The sequence below is a fragment of the Rhinichthys klamathensis genome, unplaced genomic scaffold (assembly GCF_029890125.1).
Source record: "Rhinichthys klamathensis goyatoka isolate OS25496 unplaced genomic scaffold, OSU_Roscu_1.1 h1tg000314l_1, whole genome shotgun sequence".
In the NCBI taxonomy this organism is placed as follows: Eukaryota; Metazoa; Chordata; class Actinopteri; order Cypriniformes; family Leuciscidae; genus Rhinichthys; species Rhinichthys klamathensis.
The window spans coordinates 435,001-455,062 of record NW_026606832.1 but is presented as its reverse complement, the minus strand read 5'-3'; the positions used below and the strand labels follow the sequence as shown (position 1 = coordinate 455,062).

The 20,062-nt window shown below is 37.7% G+C and overlaps 1 protein-coding gene across 1 annotated transcript in view; it reads left to right on the top strand.

Annotated features, from left to right (window-relative positions):
- nf1b (neurofibromin 1b) overlaps positions 1 to 20,062 on the top strand; it is a 61,958-nt gene that overhangs the window by 2,265 nt on the left and 39,631 nt on the right. Inside the window, exons 2-25 of the mRNA XM_056271317.1 lie at positions 2,063 to 2,206; positions 4,731 to 4,814; positions 4,942 to 5,132; positions 5,214 to 5,320; positions 5,429 to 5,496; positions 7,135 to 7,210; positions 7,296 to 7,453; positions 8,010 to 8,183; positions 9,564 to 9,692; positions 10,241 to 10,315; positions 10,418 to 10,549; positions 13,107 to 13,241; positions 13,332 to 13,445; positions 13,533 to 13,612; positions 13,702 to 13,819; positions 14,334 to 14,580; positions 14,700 to 14,773; positions 15,052 to 15,135; positions 17,290 to 17,631; positions 17,738 to 17,877; positions 18,655 to 18,777; positions 18,860 to 18,943; positions 19,120 to 19,236; positions 19,329 to 19,510. Of these exons, the coding sequence (XP_056127292.1) occupies positions 2,063 to 2,206; positions 4,731 to 4,814; positions 4,942 to 5,132; positions 5,214 to 5,320; positions 5,429 to 5,496; positions 7,135 to 7,210; positions 7,296 to 7,453; positions 8,010 to 8,183; positions 9,564 to 9,692; positions 10,241 to 10,315; positions 10,418 to 10,549; positions 13,107 to 13,241; positions 13,332 to 13,445; positions 13,533 to 13,612; positions 13,702 to 13,819; positions 14,334 to 14,580; positions 14,700 to 14,773; positions 15,052 to 15,135; positions 17,290 to 17,631; positions 17,738 to 17,877; positions 18,655 to 18,777; positions 18,860 to 18,943; positions 19,120 to 19,236; positions 19,329 to 19,510 (3,178 nt within the window). The remainder of the gene's footprint in view (positions 1 to 2,062; positions 2,207 to 4,730; positions 4,815 to 4,941; positions 5,133 to 5,213; positions 5,321 to 5,428; positions 5,497 to 7,134; positions 7,211 to 7,295; positions 7,454 to 8,009; positions 8,184 to 9,563; positions 9,693 to 10,240; positions 10,316 to 10,417; positions 10,550 to 13,106; positions 13,242 to 13,331; positions 13,446 to 13,532; positions 13,613 to 13,701; positions 13,820 to 14,333; positions 14,581 to 14,699; positions 14,774 to 15,051; positions 15,136 to 17,289; positions 17,632 to 17,737; positions 17,878 to 18,654; positions 18,778 to 18,859; positions 18,944 to 19,119; positions 19,237 to 19,328; positions 19,511 to 20,062) is intronic.

The window sequence follows — 20,062 nt, the reverse complement described above, 5'->3', positions numbered from 1 at the left end:
TGATGACTCTCCCTCTTTAGTGTGGATTCTACTGGTTTAAACCTGCAATCGTACTTATGAAACAAGTTTTAAGTTAGAAATATAACCCATTGTTTACCACAGATAGGTGAAAGTCTGTGAATGGTTAAACTAATATGTTTTCGTTTCATCTTATTTTGGTAGTTTGGCCTCGGTGTATACTATGTTTTAACTGCAGAAAACGTGTTACATGACTAGAAATTCGACCAGACACCAAATAAACATTGACAGACTTAACAGACTGCCATCTTTGAAACAGAATGATGTCGTTTTGAAAAGATTTCGTGTCATTATTTACTCACCCTCATGTTGTTTCAAACCCATATGACTTACTTTCTTTTATGGATCACAAAAGCTGAGTTTCTGGTAGGATTTTCTTCAAAAAGTTGTGGGTCAATGTTGACAAAATTTACATTGTGTGGGGTGAACTGTCTCTTTGAGAGCAGAAGTCTGTGAGATTCAGGAGAAATATGATGTTTATGAGCAGGTTAAACTGGCAACACATGAAAAACATATCAGTTTAGAAGGTACTTCAGTTTTGCTCTGGTTTTGCTGCTACTTCTGCCCCTCAATGGTTGCTAAAGGTACTGCAACAACAAACGCTTTTGAAAATGGTCTTAGCTAAATTAGCCTTATTACTTTTGGGTGCTAAATACCAGATTTGGTGAAACAAGTTTTACACACAGTATATACACACAGATCAGAGGGTTTGAGAGTTTCAGAGGGCGTTCAGCCAGGGGTCTTGTTGAAGGGGTCAAGGGTGGCTTTTGGCCTGTGTTGGGATCATTGCAGTTTGATTGAGGTTCAGCGGAGATTAGGGGTGTTTAGTGGTGCTAAGCCTAAACTCTGGATAATCCCAAAAAGAGATTTTGTGCCACTGATTGGTTTTTAGCAAGTTCCAGACCTGCTCTTTGAAATCGAGATGTTTGCAGGTGTTTACGTTGTTGTATCCCAGCAAGTTTTTATTTTTATTTTTTCATATTGATTAAAGAAATATTTTCACCTTCTAAATTATTCTGTCATCATTTTCTCACTGTCATGTGAATGGTTGAAGAATATCCTGGCTACTCTTTTACTTACACTGGAGGTCAAAAGTTTGGAATAATTATGTTTTAAAAGAAGTCTCTTCTCTTCTGCTCACCAAGGTTGCATTTATTTGATCAAAAATACAGATATACGGAAATATACAGAAATGCAGATAAAAACAGTAACATTGTGAAATATTACTATTCTGTGTTTTATATTTTAATCTATTCTATTATTTTATTAAATGTATTCTTTAATTTTTTCTTGTGATGGAAACCTGAATTTTCAGCATCGTTACTCCAGTCTTCAGTGTCAGATGATCCTTAGAAATCATTGTAAAATACTTATTCAGTGTCAATTATTATCATCAATCATGATTGCTGCTCAATTATTAATAATGGGTCTTACTATTATCAATGTTGAAAACAGTTTTTGCTGCTTAATTTTTTTGTGGAAACTTTTCAGAATTCTTTGATCAAGCTCAAAAGAACAGCATTTATTTGAAATATAGGCTAAATCTTTTGTAATATTAATAATGTCTTTACTTTCACTTGAATCAATTTAATGAATCCTTGTTAAATAAAGTATTCATTTTTTTTGCCTTTACAGGAATAAATTACATTTTGAAATATATTAAAATAGACATATTTTTAATAATAATTCACAGTATTACTGTTTATACTATATTTTTGATTAAATAAATGCAGACTTGGTGAGCAGAAGAGACTTCTTTCCAAAAATTATTCCAAACTTTTGACCATTTATAATGAAAATAAATGTTGACTGGACTGTCAAGCTCCAAAATGACAAAAAAGACAACCATTAAAAGTAGTTCATTTGACACGTGCAGTATATTACAAATCTTCGGAGGCCATTGATAATTTTGTGTGATTAATAGACCATAAATTAAAGTCACCATTCACTCTATCTCTCATCCAGTTTGTGAACACAAACACATTCCGAATGCATATGTTTGTTCATGAACACAGTCTAACTGTGCATGTTTGTTTGTTTTTAGCTTCCTGTGAAAGTCGGCTTGCAGAACACACACTCTAAAATCAGCACAGAACACAATAAGGAATGTCTGATCAACATCTCCAGGTACAAATTCTCCCTGGTCATCAGTGGACTCACCAACATACTGAAGAACGTCAATAACATGGTGAGAACATGCACACAATAAACATTTACAAACAGACTATATATATATATATAAATGTAATAATGTATACACACACGTATATTATGTAAACAAACTTTTATGTTAGATACGATTAATCGATTTGACAGCACTAAATATTTTATAAAATGTACATTGCCGTTCAAAAGTTGGTGTTTGGTGTCAAACAAACCCAGTAAAACAGTAATATTCTAAAACATTATTACAAGTTAAAAGAAATGTTTTCTGTTTTGATTTATTTTCAAATGTAATTTATTCCTGTGATGTTAAAGCTGAATTTTCTGCATCCATTACTTCAGTGTCACATGATGATCCTTCAGAATTTGTTTAGTTATTTTCTTATCTTTATTGATCCTATATATCAACATTATTCCATGTTTTCTAGATATTTATGATGGCTATTGAAAAAAATATTGAGGCCAGAGATACTGTGAGCGTTTGTTACACTGTCGAAGATGTTTCTGTGAGCTGGAGTTCTATGGCAGAGAATGCTGGGATCTCTCTCTCGCTTAGTTTATTACGGATCTATGAGGGAGGACTCAAATGCAGAAATGAGTGAACAAGGGTTTATTTGAAAGACAGCAGACAAGACAGGATAATGTGAGGGAGAGGAGGTGAACAGTCCACAAACAGTAGGCAGGGATGAGGCACAAAGACAGGCAGGCTGAGAGAGCGACCGCTGAATCCAACCCAGGATGACAGTAGGAGGGAGGGTAGACACAGAACGGCAGCAAGAGTCTGGAGGAGAACAGTAAGTGCCAGGCAGGATCGCACACAACCAGGGGATCGACTCTCAGGGCACGAACAATTACTGCCCCGGTCTCGCTGCTTGGCTGATGGTGTAAGTGGCCAGGGAAGCTCACCTTAGAAGACAAACTGGGGAAGACAAAAGACACAGCAAGCGCAAGATGACTAGACAAGGTGAGACTAAAGTAAGCTCAGACTAGCAACTACAGAAGACTGTCAAACAAACAATGTGGCACACAGAAAGTATATAACGAACTGGCAAACCGTGAGGGCAAGAGAACACGTATAAAGGGAGCTGAGAACGAGGAACAGGTGAGCACACTCAAGCAAACGAGGACTCAACAAGAAAGGGAGCAGAGAACATGAGGACCAGGGGCCTCATTTATAACCATTGCGTACGCACAAAACAGGCCCTGAGAGAGGCGTACGCCACTTCCGACGCATAAATTGTGATTTATAAAAACAAACTTGACGGAAAAATGTGCGCACCTGCACGCAAACTCTGACTCATGCGTACGAACGTTTTGGAGATGGAGCAGTTTGGCGACACCGATGGTGAGATGGAGTTAAATGTCTTTTTGGTCATTTTTAGTCAGAAAATCTAAAGAAAATTACATAGGCTATACAGAAAGATAATACAAATATAATTTCACTCACCAAGCATATCACTTGAGGCAAATATCCATCCATTCTTAAATGTCAGCGCCAGCGAGCGAGTTGGGCCGTTTAGTGAAACTAACGCCTATAACGACAGAGTCCTAATCATAAAAACAGTGCATGTTCACAATAACTAGAATACATTTTTAAACAAATAAAAGAATGATTTAAACTATGTTTTACTTCCGATATAAACATTTAGATTAAATATGCCATTGTCATTGATGGAGTTAAACACTTAAACATGAAATCATTACTGAGAAGTTACAACAATTTTTATATTCAATAAATAGAAATATTTGTTGTGGATGCAATGCTTTTGAACACTTTTCCTCTGGCATGCTGTGTTTTAATGTTTTAACTAAAGAGATAATTGCTTATCATGATAATAGCAGATTTTCTGAGAAAATAGTTTCGTGCAAATAATGCACAACAGTCTATCTGTTTCCATTAGAAATATAAATCAATTAAAAATACTATTTGGCCAGTGGAAAAGATTACACTATTTGATTTATTTATTCAAAAACAAGGCAAGGATAGGTTTTTATTAATGTAATGTGACGGCACATCCGTATTAGGCTATTTCATATTTTCCTAATGTCTTGTACCGTGAAACATGTTATCACGTGGATGAATAATCATATGCAAATGATATGTAGATGAGGATATGCATAGTAAAACTAGGCGTTGTAACCTCCATATATGGTTATTTCGGGGAGGAGACGCGTGTGTGCACAATCTTCCGCTGACTGGGATTTATAAAGTGAATTCTGCGCAGGTTCTGGCGTACGCACGCTTTTATAAATCTGATTTTTTTTTTGCGTACGCCATTTTTGGCTTTCAGGCGCACGTACACTTTTAATAAGGATCCCACGCACAGTTTTATAAATGAGGCCCCTGGTGACAACACAAGACAAACGAGGACTCACTAGACAAGAGGGCGTGGTACAGGGAAACAAGGAGGCAGGCACAGAGGAGCACATGACCAACACAAACAAAGACAGAGCCATATGTTCAAGCACAACACAAACATAAAGACATCAAACAGACAAAGCTGCCAGGGCAGAACCCTTACATAGTCTGTCATCTCTCTCTCTTACAGCGAATATTTGGGGATACTGCGGAGAAGAACCTTTACCTGTCCCAGCTTATCATCATGGACACACTAGAGAAATGCCTGGCAGGGGTGAGAGACGGGTGCAGACCTTTCAATGTGTCTCTCATCTCCATGATCTGTCACTGTTGTGCCATTATGGTTCTGAGAAGCACATCTAGATGTTGTTGAATCCCATAAATGTCTCTTTCTCTATTAGCAACCAAAGGACAGCATGCGTCTTGACGAGACGATGCTGGTGAAGCAGTTATTACCCGAGATCTGTCATTTCATCCACACGTTCCGTGAGGGAAACCAGCACGCAGCTGAGCTGAGGAACTCGGCGTGTGGGGTTCTGTTCTCTCTGAGCTGCAGTAATTTCAGCGCTGTCTTCAGCCGCATCTCCACCAGGTGCTTGTGACTGGATGAAGGAATGAATGTATCCGTAATGGATTTGATCTCTCTGACTTCTGTCTGTCTGGTTCTCTGCAGGTTGCAGGAGCTGACCGTCTGCTCTGAGGATAACGTAGACGTGCATGACATCGAGCTTATCCAGTACATCAACGTGGACTGCTGTAAACTCAAACGCCTACTGCAAGGTTTGATAGACTCAAACTCAAGCTCTAATACTATCAAATATTAGAGGCAGCAGGGGAAAAAATGCCTTTTTTTGTCAAATAGTTAGAGTAAACCTTTTCTCCTTGCAGAAACTGTGTTCAAATTTAAAACCTTGAAGAAGCCAGCCCAGTTGAGTGTCATTTACAATTTAGAGAAGGTAGGTGGAATTATTTTTATCATTATTAACATGAAAAAAACACATTGCAGCTATGTGACTCTTTAATAACAATATAATTACTATTTTAAATTGTATTATTTAATTTTATTATTATATTATAAAGAATTGCATTTTATTGCCTTAATAACAATATGAATGTTAAAACAAGAGTATTATAATTTATACATTATTATTATGGTCCAAACTGCTACTCCCAATTGCCTTGTCACCGGATACATGAATACATTTCTCACATTTATAGAATTAAAGGTACAGTAAGCGATTTCTGAGAAACGCTGTTGAAAGTGGATCGAACCAAGCGCCACAACACACTTGTAGCCAATCAGCAGCAGGGGGCGTGTCCACTCATGATGGAGGAGAGAGAGAGAGAGAGCAAGAGGGAGATTTGAAGAAAGACTATAGAAATAGAGACGTTACAAAAGAGAAATGGTCAGAGGAATATCACTGGACAAAAAATGGTTATGATCAGGCAAGAGCTTTAGGAGCTGTGTTAATATTAGAAAAGATTACCAGCGCTGGAGAGACCGAAGCAGGAAATGGATGCTGAGGTTGCTTTGTTTCTGCTCCATACGTGAGCAACATTGGTTTTGATATGTTTCACAGAACCAAGATATTTCACAGAACTTAGATGCTGTTGTAATGTTAGCTATAGTAACAGGACAGTTTTTAGTGTCATTGTTTGTCTGGAGCTGGTGTGCTGCTCCTGGCGACTAACAACCAACTCTTGCTTGTATACTCTCTTGTGAACTGTTAATTTTTTGTTCTTCCTTGTCGTTTGTTCATCATCTTCGCTTTATTTCTCGCGAAGCCTTATTTTGCTTTGCTTCAGCTATGATAAAGAGACATATTATTGGATGTGTGTTTGTGCATTTTTGGGGCGGAGCAATTAAAGGTGGGGTATGTGATTTGGAAAACGACCGGCAGATTTTGAAAATATACAATTTAAATGGTCCTACCTTCTTTCCTCCAACGCCGGCTCTGACTCCACCCATTCGAAGAACATGGACGCGCAATCATGCACGAGCGAAAACTCAGATGCGCGAGAGATTGTAATGACGATTTACTACTAATCATGGAACCGGCTTTACTGACGAGATGCGCATGCGTCACAAACTTTGAGTATGCGCACGACGGGGGTCACGCGCGCTGGGGGGAGGGGGGTGTGGTACAACCGTTTGATTGACGGATTTACTGTCCAATGATTCTGGTGGTCTTGGAAATGATTGGCTGGAGTTTTTCGAGTCCTGCCCGTTCCACAGATGATTAAATTGCTTCATTTTCATTTCAGTGCTTCTAACTCAGTGGCTGTAAGTGGGTTAGGAATAGGATTTCAAGTTATTTTGAAAAAATGTACAAAAAAGAGAATCACATACCCCACCTTTAAGGGAGGGGTGTGTTTGTTTGGGTTGATTTCAGATATCAACAGTGTTTCTCAGAAATCGCTTTCTGCGCCTTTAAATGTTTTGTTTAAATGTTTATGTTCTGTGGTTTTTATGATTTGGTATTGTTTGTATGAAATTCACTCTGCTGCCACCTAGTGTTGTCCTGTCTCAGTGCAGCAAACATCTGCTGAGTGTTTTTAAAAAAAGAAATAAAATAAATCGCTTGGATTTGTAGGCGTTCTGGAACTGGGTGGAGAATTATCCTGATGAATTCACCAGGCTGTACCAGAGGCCTCAGGCGGACATGGCTGGTGCGTCCACTGAAAACTCACTGTAACTGTGCCATAACAATATGCTTTTGAGAGGATGTGTGAATCTGATGTGTGTGTCTTTTAGACTGTGCTGAGAAGCTGTTTGATCTGGTGGATAGTTTTGCTGAGAGTACGAAGAGGAAAGCAGCTGTTTGGCCTCTGCAGATCATCCTCCTCATCCTCTGTCCTAACATCACGCAAGACATGTCCAGAGACACGTCAGATGACTCTAAATACAACAAGGCAAGCATAAAAAAACGTTGTAAAGATCTTCTCTTGATTTTTATTGTTCTTAAATTATAATACCCACTGATAGACAGATTAAATATGCAATTATATTTTAAATATTGTAGTATTGTGTTAAGCAAATTTAAAAAGTAAAGTAAATTTAGTCACCTTTAAATGATTTTGGTTATTTTTATTTCTATGGCACATTTTATGCTATAGAAATAAATGTGAATTAATGAATGTATTTATTATATTTAATGTTATTTTAATATTTTGATTTATGAACACACTCACACACACACACACACACACACACACATACACACACATATATGGCATTATATCAGCCACTGACAAAACCCATATCAGGAATTTGAGCCTCACTAATATAGTAAAAACATGTACACACACACCCTCTCTCACACACATGCTCAACTTAGACAGATACATCACATATTTAACATTTTATAAACAGTTTGATGGCCATACCTTTTGTAAAATGAATATTAGACTAGTAACTATAATTAGATTCTTCCTAAACTGTTAATGTGCTGTTGTTTTCTCCCTGTAGAAACTGTTTTTGGAGAATCTACGGAAAGCCTTGACCGGTCACGGTGGAAGCAAACAGCTGACAGAGAGCGCAGCCATCGCCTGCGTTAAACTGTGCAAAGCGTCCACGTATATCAACTGGGAGGATCACTCTGTTATCTTCCTGCTGGTGCAGTCCATTGTCATGGATCTGAAGGTATGGACAAATATGGCTCTCAGGTAGAGTTTGAACCTTTTTATTTTATAAATGTTTTTGTTTTTGGGCTGGTTTGTATAGTTAGGGAATTATTAACTTTGCAAACTTGACATATGAAATAAAGTCAGAAAAATCTTCTTTTTAAAAAAAATAAATAAAACAGTTTATTTATTCTTTATACAAAATAAATATATATTTATACATAAAAAATATAGTTTGGATATGTGTTTTTGTTGAGTATCGTATTTGACACATCAGGCAATTATGGCCCATATAGTATTTTATAGGAGAATATGGCACTCATACTCAAGGAGGAAAATTAAATTCAGAGGTCCAAAGAAACTGAGCAAAAAAAAGTCAGATGAAATTATAATAAAGTCAGATGAAATTATAATAGCTTGTGAATCAGTAAAATAAAGTCAGATGAAATTATAATAGCTTGTGAATCAGTAAAATCTTTATAGGAGACTATACTATAGTATAGGAGACTACTTACACATGTATATGAAATTCAGTCTCTCAATAATATGTCTTAGGAAGATGACCAAAACGCATAAAAAGTTTTATGTTTTTAGTTGAAAACGGTGCCATGTAAACGGCCCCTTAGTTTTATGATCAAAGCTCAGTCGTTTTTATTGTAGGGGCAAAACATATGATGCAGTGCAATATAATGATGATTGAGAGAGACAAAAGCCTGATGTATCATATTTGATTCTCACATTTGAAAAAAAATAAAATATATGATGTATGGATAATAAAGTAAACCTAAATTGCTTCAGTCAAGTTTATCTTGAAATATTGCTAACAATATACTACTAAAAGGCCTTTTACTTGATAGAAAAGTATAAACTATCCATCAGACGACAGAAAGCATGCAAGTACATTGTGTACAACAACAAAAAATTTCAGCAAACTTTTAATCATGTTGATAATTTAGAAGCCTTTGCATATCAAATATGATACATTAGGCTTAATCCAGAAGTGTCCAAAAAGTCAGTCCCGGAGGCCCACTATCCTGTTTAGCTCCAACGTGCCTCAACACACCTGCCTGCAAGTTTCTAGTTTGCCTAGTGAGACCTTGATGAGCTGGTTTAGGTGTGTTTAATTGAGGTTAGAGCTAAACTTTGCTGGACAGCGGCCCTCCAAGAGCAGGATTGGACACCCCTGGCTTAAGCAATAAGAAGGGGAATGGAGTTTGGGAAATGTCACAGGCAGGACTTAAACCTGCATCACCCACATAAACCCCACAGCTCAACTTTTCAGATTATAGACGGGACGAACACAGAATCCCAAGTGTGGTGATTCGCAGCGGCTCAAGTGTGTCTGAATCTCTCTTGTTGATGCTGTCCTCTTCATTGATGGTGGTCTCTTTGTCTCCAGGGGTTGCTGTTTAACCCAGCTAAGCCGTTTTCCAGAGGCGCAGGAAGCCAGAGTGCAGACGTGGACTTAATGATCGACTGTTTTGTCTCCTGTTTCAGAATCAACCCACACAACAATCAGCAGTTTAAGGTTTGTGGACAAGTCAGGTCAAATTCAAATACATTTATGGAGCACTTTTCACAATACGGATTGTGAAAAGCAGCGGTACAGAAAATCATGATTTTAATGTTTATAATTTCTTAAAACCTTTTTGCCTCTGTTATATTCATGAGATTAGAGCTGGGCGATAATATAGTTTAAATTTAGCAACAATACAAGCGATAAAGCAGAGATATGCTATATATGCTAACTTTTTATAAAGAGCTAGGCAATAATATAGTACATTTCACGCTGACACAACTGAATATATTGCTTTACATGAGTGAAGTTTATGTATGCGGATAAAGTTTTATATAATTTATATCCAAACTTGTATATAGAGCTGTGCGAAAACACAATTTACATTTTTGTGATGATATAAACAATCATGTGGCAGAGATTAGCTATGTACTGTAGTATAAATTGCTTTTTGTTAATTTGTTATCTGGTGAAATTGAGAATTATGAAACCGGTAAGGTTTTGTAACATGTATACACTGTCCCAAGCACATGCACCAAATCTCTTTCTTTTTCTGTAAGGTGTGTCTGGCCCCGTCCTCGCCTCCTACCTTTCATTTTGTGCTGGTGAATTCTCTTCACCGAATCATCACTAATGTAAGAGCTCCTGGTGTCCTTAGTTCACCTCAGAGAGATAGGATGTCTGATTCACTCCTAGGGTGTCCAAATGTCCTCTGTGTGTCTTCTGTCATGATCTAGTCCCCGCTGGACTGGTGGCCGAAGATCGATACCGTGTACGGTTACTCGGGAGAGCTGCGGCTCATGTTTGCTGAGACTCTGGGGAGAGTGGTGCAGGGCTGCAGCAGTCACGCCCCCCTCCGTATGACACCGGTGAGACGCCTCCTCTAGTGTCCTGCTAGCTGTATAGGCTGACGTTTGCAATAGAATACTACCATACTGCACAGTTTACTTCATACAGCCTACTATTTTTAGACAGTATGTGAAACAGCAGTATGTGTATCTCCTTTATTTATATATAATTAATTCAGAGGGGTGACCTGTCATCTCAAAAATTAATGTAGAAGTTTTAGTTGAAAATTATTTTCTAGGGCTGTCAAACGATTAATCGCATCCAAAATAAAAGTTTGTGTTTACATAATATATGTGTGTGTACTGTGTATAATTATTTTTAATACATAAATACCCACACATGCATGTGTATTTAAGAAATATTTGCATGTATATACTGTATATAGACTGAATGTAGCCTATATATAATGTATATTTTATATAAATATAAACATTTTATATATAAATAACATATTTTTCTTAAATATATACATGTGTGCATTTATATACAAAATAATTATACACAGTACACACATATTATATAAACACAAACTTTTATTTTGGATGCGATTAATCGTTTGACAGCCCTATTATTTTCACAAAAAAATAAATCACATAAAAAATATATTTAAATAATACATATACATTAAAAAATAAAGGAGGATATAAATAAATGAAATACAATTTATAAGAAGCATAAAATATATACCCAAATTAAGATACTTATTTTACATAATTTAGCATTTATGACATTTATATACAGGTCCTTCTCAAAAAATTTGCATATTGTGATAAAGTTCATTATTTTCCATAATGTAATGATAAAAATTAAACTTTCATATATTTTAGATTCATTGCACACCAACTGAAATATTTCAGGTCTTTTATTGTTTTAATACTGATGATTTTGGCATACAGCTCATGAAAACCCAAAATTCCTGTCTCAAAAAATTAGCATATCATGAAAAGGGTCTCTAAACGAGCTATTAACCTAATCATCTGAATCAACTAATTAACTCTAAACACCTGCAAAAGATTCCTGAGGCTTTTAAAAACTCCCAGCCTGTTTCATTACTCAAAACCGCAATCATGGGTAAGACTGCCGACCTGACTGCTGTCCAGAAGGCCATCATTGACACCCTCAAGCAAGAGGGTAAGACAGAAAGAAATTTCTGAACAAATAGGCTGTTCCCAGAGTGCTGTATCAAGGCACCTCAGTGGGAAGTATGTGGGAAGGAAAAAGTGTGGCAAAAAACGCTGCACAACGAGAAGAGGTGACCGGACCCTGAGGAAGATTGTGGAGAAGGACCGATTCCAGACCTTGGGGGACCTGCGGAAGCAGTGGACTGAGTCTGGAGTAGAAACATCCAGAGCCACCGTGCACAGGCGTGTGCAGGAAATGGGCTACAGGTGCCGCATTCCCCAGGTCAAGCCACTTTTGAACCAGAAACAGCGGCAGAAGCGCCTGACCTGGGCTACAGAGAAGCAGGACTGGACTGTTGCTCAGTTTTGCATGTCATTCGGAAATCAAGGTGCCAGAGTCTGGAGGAAGACTGGGGAGAAGGAAATGCCAAAATGCCTGAAGTCCAGTGTCAAGTACCCACAGTCAGTGATGGTCTGGGGTGCCATGTCAGCTGCTGGTGTTGGTGCACTGTGTTTTATCAAGGGCAGGGTCAATGCAGCTAGCTATCAGGAGATTTTGGAGCACTTCATGCTTCCATCTGCGGAAAAGCTTTATGGAGATGAAGATTTCATTTTTCAGCACGACCTGGCACCTGCTCACAGTGCCAAAACCACTGGTAAATGGTTTACTGACCATGGTATTACTGTGCTCAATTGGCCTGCCAACTCTCCTGACTTGAACCCCATAGAGAATCTGTGGGATATTGTGAAGAGAAAGTTGAGAGACTCAAGACCCAACACTCTGGATGAGCTTAAGGCCGCTATCGAAGCATCCTGGGCCTCCATAACACCTCAGCAGTGCCACAGGCTGATTGCCTCCATGCCACGCCGCATTGAAGCAGTCATTTCTGCAAAAGGATTCCCGACCAAGTATTGACTATTGAGTGCATAAACTGAACATAATTATTTGAAGGTTGACTTTTTTTTTGTATTAAAAACACTTCTTTTATTGGTCGGATGAAATATGGTAATTTTTTGAGACAGGAATTTTGGGTTTTCATGAGCTGTATGCCAAAATCATCAGTATTAAAACAATAAAAGACCTGAAATATTTCAGTTGGTGTGCAATGAATCTAAAATATATGAAAGTTTAATTTTTATCATTACATTATGGAAAATAATGAACTTTTATCACAATATGCTAATTTTTTGAGAAGGACCTGTATATGTGTATATATATGTGTGTGTGTGTGTGTGTGTGTGTGGCTGCATTTATTTGATCAAAAGCACAATGAAAACAATAATATTGTGAAATAGTATTACAATGAAATAACATTATACATTACTGTCATTTTGATTCAGTTTAATGCATTCTTTTTGAATGAAAGTATCAATTTCTTTAAAAAAACAAAACAATTATACTGATCCCAAGCTTTTTGTACACGTTTCTACTTCTTTCTCCCTGTCTTCCTCTCAGAGTTGGACGTTCAAGGACAAAATGAGCAGTCTGAAGTTTAAAGAGAAAACCACTGATCTAGACACCAGGATTCATAAGTATCTGCTCTTGGCTTTGGTGAAACTCATCCATGCAGATCCCAAATTGATGCTACATGTGAGTGAAGATGTTTACCTCTCTCTGGCTTTAGTTTCTAAAGATGCTCTTCTGTACATTTAATGTCACTTTTGTGTGTTCGTGAATCAGAATCCTGGTAAACAGGGTCTGGAGGTCCACAGCAGCACAGCAGAACTCATCACAGGCCTGATGCAGCTTGTGCCTCTTGCTAACATGGGAGATATTTCCCTGGAGGCCATGGAGGTGAGATCATTGTTTCTCTTTCTTTATTCAGCGGGAGTTTAGTTAGCCTTTGTGTGAGTTATCGGTCATAATTTATCTCTATATTAGGCTCTTTTGGTTCTGCATCAGCCTGAAAGTATCGAGCTGTGGAACCCAGGCGCTCCTATGGAAACCTTCTGGGACATCAGGTAGCTCCTCAGTGAACTCGAATCCAGTTAACTGGTGCTGATAGAAATGAAACACTGCCCGTCTGATTGCGTATTTGTTGTGGGTCCAGTTCTCAGGTGCTATACTTCATCTGTAAGAATGGTCATCAGCTGATCAACAGCACTGAGATTCTGAAGTGGCTGCGAGAGATTCTCATCTGCAGAAACAAATTTCTCCTCAGGAACAAGGTGAGTCGGCACTGAAGTATTTAACCAAACCACACTGCGTGGGTTAATATTGAAAATATAAATGATTATATATTTTTATAATATTATTATTATCATTATTCAATTATTTATATAAATTATTTGCCAAAATGTGAAGTATACAACCAAACTAAACTGCATGGAGTACTGTATCCCACAATTCAATGTGCTCAACCTGACCTTCCAGTGTAGCAAAAGAACCAGGATGTCAACCAGGAAATGTACACAAAATTTGATTAAAAAATGTGAAATAACTGTATTTATTTGTGATATGATAAAATAATGGCCCCCAGTTGATTATAAATGGTCAAGACATGTACTAAAAAATTTTTTTAATTAGTCCTGTCAAATCTATTAATCGCAATTAATCGCAACTTGTCTTAGCAAGGTTATAAAACTGGCATAGTATGTAAAGTTAATATAGATAATGGTATTCAGGTATGGACGTAGCATTTTAATATCAGGTTTCTAACTCTCTGTTGTTTTTCTCCTACAGGATCGGGCCACAGCAGGCAGCAACATCACCAACTGCCGACAGGCCCAGACCAAGCTGGAGGTCTGTCTCTACATGTTCCTGTGGAGTCCAGACATGGAGGCAGTTCTGGTGGCCATGTCCTGCTTCCGCTACCTGTGTGAGGAGACAGACATCCGCTGCAGTGCAGAAGACATCCCTGTGCAGTCCCTTCTGCCAAATTACCACACATTCATGGAGTTTGCCTCTGTCAGTAACATGATGATTACAGGTCTGTCTGATCAACTAGTTTGAATAGACCGATTCAGATACGTGCCTTAGTTGTTTGAGATTTGGTGTGGGTGCCACAAGGGGTCAGCATAGTCTATGTGATCTTTCTGATTTTTATAGGTCGTTCGGCTCTACAGAAGAGAGTAATGGCTTTGCTTCGGAGGATTGAGCTGCCCACTCCGGGAAACACAGAGGTCAGAGGTCACACATTCACATATTTAATGCCATTGGACAGTAGTAGAGTCATTCTGGTTGGTTTAGCGAGCACATTTGCATTGTTCTGATTGTGAGCTATTGTATTATTTAACGTCATTGTTTTGAATAGAGTCATTTTAGCATATGTATTGATTTTTCACAGTTTGGTACTTGTGTGCTTTTTCTGTTGTTTGCTTAAAAAGTCAACTTCATTTTTTGGTCTAATTTGCAGATAACATGGATGACAACATTTAACTGCTCTGTTTGGTCATTTCAGGCCTGGGAAGACACACATGCTAAATGGGAACATGCAACCAGATTAATCTTAAGCCACCCGAAAACAAAACTGGAAGACGGTCAGGTCAGACACACAAACACTCATCACCAATAAAGGGCCTTACAGTAGAAAATAACGTTTTGTCTACATTCTTGATTCTTCAATTTAGGGGACATTTCTGTCCATTTAGGTTAATTTGTAAAGAAAAAAATTCTATTTTAATTATAAAACAGAGATTGTGTCATTTATTTGACCTTTTAAAATACCTTTTCCTAATTTGTGGTGTTAAAAAGTTTTAGGAAATATTTTTTTCACAAAAAAGTGAGTGTTTTTTTTGTTGTCATTATCAAATCAGTTATTATTTGAGAATTTTGATTTAGAATTTTAATTCAGTTGAAGTCTAAACATAATTTTTTCTAAGTTTTAGTTAGTGTTTTTAGTTATTCATTTAATTATATTTTTTGTGTATATATACTGTATATGTGTATATATATATATATATATATATATATATATATATATATATATATACACTCACCGGCCACTTTATTAGGTACACCTGTCCAACTGCTCGTTAACACTTAATTTCTAAGCAGCCAATCACATGGCGGCCACTCAGTGCATTTAGGCATGTAGAAATGGTCAAGACAATCTCCTGCAGTTCAAACCGAGCATCAGTATGGGGAAGAAAGTTGATTTGAGTGACTTTGAACGTGGCATGATTGTTGGTGCCAGAAGGGCTGGTCTGAGTATTTCAGAAACTGCTAATCTACTGGGATTTTCACGCACAACCATCTCTAGGGTTTACAGAGAATGGTCCGAAAAAGAAAAAACATCCAGTGAGCGGCAGTTCTGTGGGCGGAAATGCCTTGTTGATGCCAGAGGTCAGAGGAGAATGGCCAGACTGGTTCGAGCTGATAGAAGGGCAACAGTGACTGAAATAACCACTCGTTACAACCGAGGTATGCAGCAAAGCATTTGTGAAGCCACAACACGCACAACCTTGAGGCGGATGGGCTACAACAGCAGAAGACTCCACCGGGTACCACTCATCTCCACTACAAATAGGAAAAAGAGGCTACAATTTGCAAGAGCTCACCAAAATTGAACAGTTGAAGACTGGAAAAATGTTGCCTGGTCTGATGAGTCTCGATTTCTGTTGAGACATTCAGATGTTAGAGTCAGAATTTGGCGTAAACAGAATGAGAACATGGAACCATCATGCCTTGTTACCACTGTGCAGGCTGGTGGTGGTGGTGTAATGGTGTGGGGGATGTTTTCCTGGCACACTTTAGGCCCCTTAGTGCCAATTGGGCATCGTTTAAATGCCACGGCCTACCTGAGCATTGTTTCTGACCATGTCCATCCCTTTATGGCCACCATGTACCCATCCTCTGATGGCTACTTCCACCATGTCACAAAGCTCTAATCATTTCAAATTGGTTTCTTGAACATGACAATGAGTTCACTGTACTAAAATGGCCTCCACAGTCACCAGATCTCAACCCAATAGAGCATCTTTGGGATGTGGTGGAACGGGAGATTCGCATCATGGATGTGCAGCCGACAAATCTGCGGCAACTGTGTGATGCCATCATGTCAATATGGACCAAACTCCCTGAGGAATGCTTCCAGCACCTTGTTGAATCTATGCCACGAAGAATTGAGGCAGTTCTGAAGGCAAAAGGGGGTCCAACCCGTTACTAGCATGGGGTACCTAATAAAGTGGCCGGTGAGTGTGTATATATATATATATATATATATATATATATATATATATACACATACACAAGATAATAAGATGGTGATGACGCTTTGCACAAAAGTTGGATAACCATGCAGTCAGTTAACTTAAAAATTATTGTAATTATATAATAATATTAAGTATACGGTATTATTTAAACTTAATTATATTAATAACTTAAACTTAAATTAATTTCTACATAAAAACTAGCTAAATCTATAATGTATTTAAACTTAAATTAATAACTAAATAAAAACTAGCTAAACCTAAAAAAGTTTGAATTAAACTGAATTAAAATTCTAAGTTAAATTTCTCAAGTAATAAAAAAAAAAAAACGTACTCCCGCACTCATTTTTAGAAAAACTAAAACTTATCTACACTACAAATTAGACAAAGAAATTAAAAAGATCAAATAAATTATGACTTAAAAAACATGACATGACAAAATGTTGGCTTTTTACATTTAAGCTCCTAAATCCTGTCTCATCCTTCAGGAATGGATCAATATGACTGGCTTCCTGTGTGCGTTGGGTGGCGTGTGTTTGCAGCAGAGGAACACGCCTGCTCTAGCCACCTACAGTCCTCCCATGGGCACATTGAACGATCGCAAGAGCTCCATGGTGTCCATGGCCTCGTGTGAGGGGAGCCCAGAGACGCCCCTGAGTAGGTTCCTGGACCGTCTTCTGTCGCTGATGGTGTGCAGTCATGAGAAGGGCCATCAGATACGCACTAACATCAAAGACCTGGTGGGGCTGGAGCTCAGTCCAGCGCTCTACCCCATGCTATTCAACAAACTCAAGAACAGCATCAGCAGGTTTTTTGATGCCCAGGGGCCGGTGAGACAGCTAGTGGCCACAGTTAATTGTGGTAATGTTATGAGCAGGTTGAATGTCAACAACATGAAACCTCATTGGTACTCATGTCTCTGTGCTAATATTTTAGGTGCCAATTAATGAGACCAACACGCAGTTTGTGGAGCAGACCATCGCCATCATGAAGAACTTACTGGACAACCATACGGAGGGAAGCTCGGAGCATCTAGGTCAAGCCAGCATTGAGACCATGATGCTCAACCTGGTCAGGTAAGTCATTTTCTTGCTTGTTAGTATAAACTTTATTGTGAAGATCATTCTCTTAATAAATGTTTCCAGATATGTTTGTCTGTCTTCACTGAGAAAGAGGATTTTGAGAAATTGTTCCACAGATTTTTTTCTGCTTGCCCAATCATACCATTTGTTTATATTTCTACTATAATATAATTTGATTGATTTAAAAAAAAATATATATATATATATATATATATATTTTTTTTTTTTTTTTAAAGTTTGGGGTAGGCAAGACTTTAAAAAATTTTTTGAAGGAAGTTTATTTGATCAAAAATACAGTAAAACGGTAATATTGTGAAATATTACAATTTACCGTAAAATAACTGTTTTCTATTTTAAAATTGTAATTCTTGTGATGGTGGGAACTTTTAAATGGTACTGTATGTAATAATATAATTATTTAAATATAATTGTTATATTTACATCTATAGTTTAACATTTAATACTATATATTTTTATTTAGAATAATGCATTATACTTTTTAAATCAAATGATAAGCTTTCTTTAAAAAAAAGTGAAATAATATCTAAAAATTATACTGTTATTATAATTATACAGGAAACACCAAGACTACAAAAATATATATACATTTTTGCTGGAAAATGATGGCATACAAGACAAACCTTTACTGATCAGTTTGTAATTTGTAACCTATTTTTACTGATGCTACCAAGATTATCATTAGTCATTTTTGCAGCCTCATCTATGTTATCCTTATTGTTAATTCCTGTGTGCCCGTTGGTATGTTGGCAGGTATGTACGTATTCTTGGCAACATGGTTCATGCCATCCAGATTAAAACCAAACTGTGCCAGCTGGTAGAGATCATGATGGAGCGCAGAGATGACCTCTCTTTCTGCCAAGAGATGAAGTTCAGGTACAAATTTATTTTTATTGTCAGATTATCTGGCATGTTTTATTCCTGCTCTGGAGATACATCAGATTTTTGTTTGTCTCAGGAATAAGATGGTGGAGTATCTAACAGACTGGGTGATGGGAACATCCAACCAGGCCACAGATGATGATGTCAAATGCCTCACCAGGTAACACCCTCATGAACACAGGATTTTTATTCAGACAGCATTATGTTTAAATTAGTTTACCCAACAAAAAGCAACTTCCATTGGACCTTGGTTTTGAGAAACCTTGATTAACATTAGTGTAGCACAAATCCAAACATGGATTTTTTTGCTCTGAGCTCTGTGGTTTTGATTTACAGGGATCTGGATCAGGCGAGTATGGAAGCGGTGGTGTCTCTTCTAGCCGGGCTGCCACTCCAGCCAGAGGAAGGGGACGGTGTGGAACTGATGGAGGCCAAATCTCAGCTCTTCCTAAAGTAAGACTCTCAAGTTCCATATCAAACCCTTCGCCTTATATTGTCCCTCCATTAGGTTTGTACTTCACCCTGCCCCCTGCTTTACTCCCCAGGTACTTTACTCTGTTCATGAACCTGCTGAACGACTGCAGTGAGGTGGAGGACGAGGGTCAGCAGGTAATCGGACGCAAGCGGGGGATGTCCAGGCGATTGGCGTCTTTACGGCACTGCACCGTCTTGGCCATGTCCAACCTGCTCAATGCCAATGTGGACAGCGGCCTCATGCACTCTATTGGTGGGACAACTGAGCCACAAACCTCTCAACTAACACTTTAAATTCTTAAACCACTAAACCAGCCTTATATTATTTTTTATTTCCTTTTATTATATATTTTTACTTTATATTTAATTTTAATTTTTTTTATTTTACCCATTAAACACTTTAAAACTGTCATATATCGAAATGTTAATCTTTAGTTAAACTTGCAATTGCAGTTAATAAATCTTTGTCTATGGTTTCACTATGTATTAATCCCTCCCTGTTCTAGCGTGCGCTATTCTGAATGATCTTTCAAACTTTGCATTGCTAGCACTTCTTGAATTCTTGCTTGTATTCCTCATTTGTAAGTTGCATTGGATAAAAGTGTCTGCTAAATTATAATATGTAAATTTATATTCAGGGGCAGTCATATACAGTATCTCACAAAAGTGAGCACACCCCTCACATTCCAGCAAACATTTTAGTATATCTTCTCAAGGGACAATACTATAGAAATGAAACTTGGATATATTTTAGAGTAGTCAATGTGCTGCTTGTATAGCAGTATATATTTACTGTCCTCTGAAA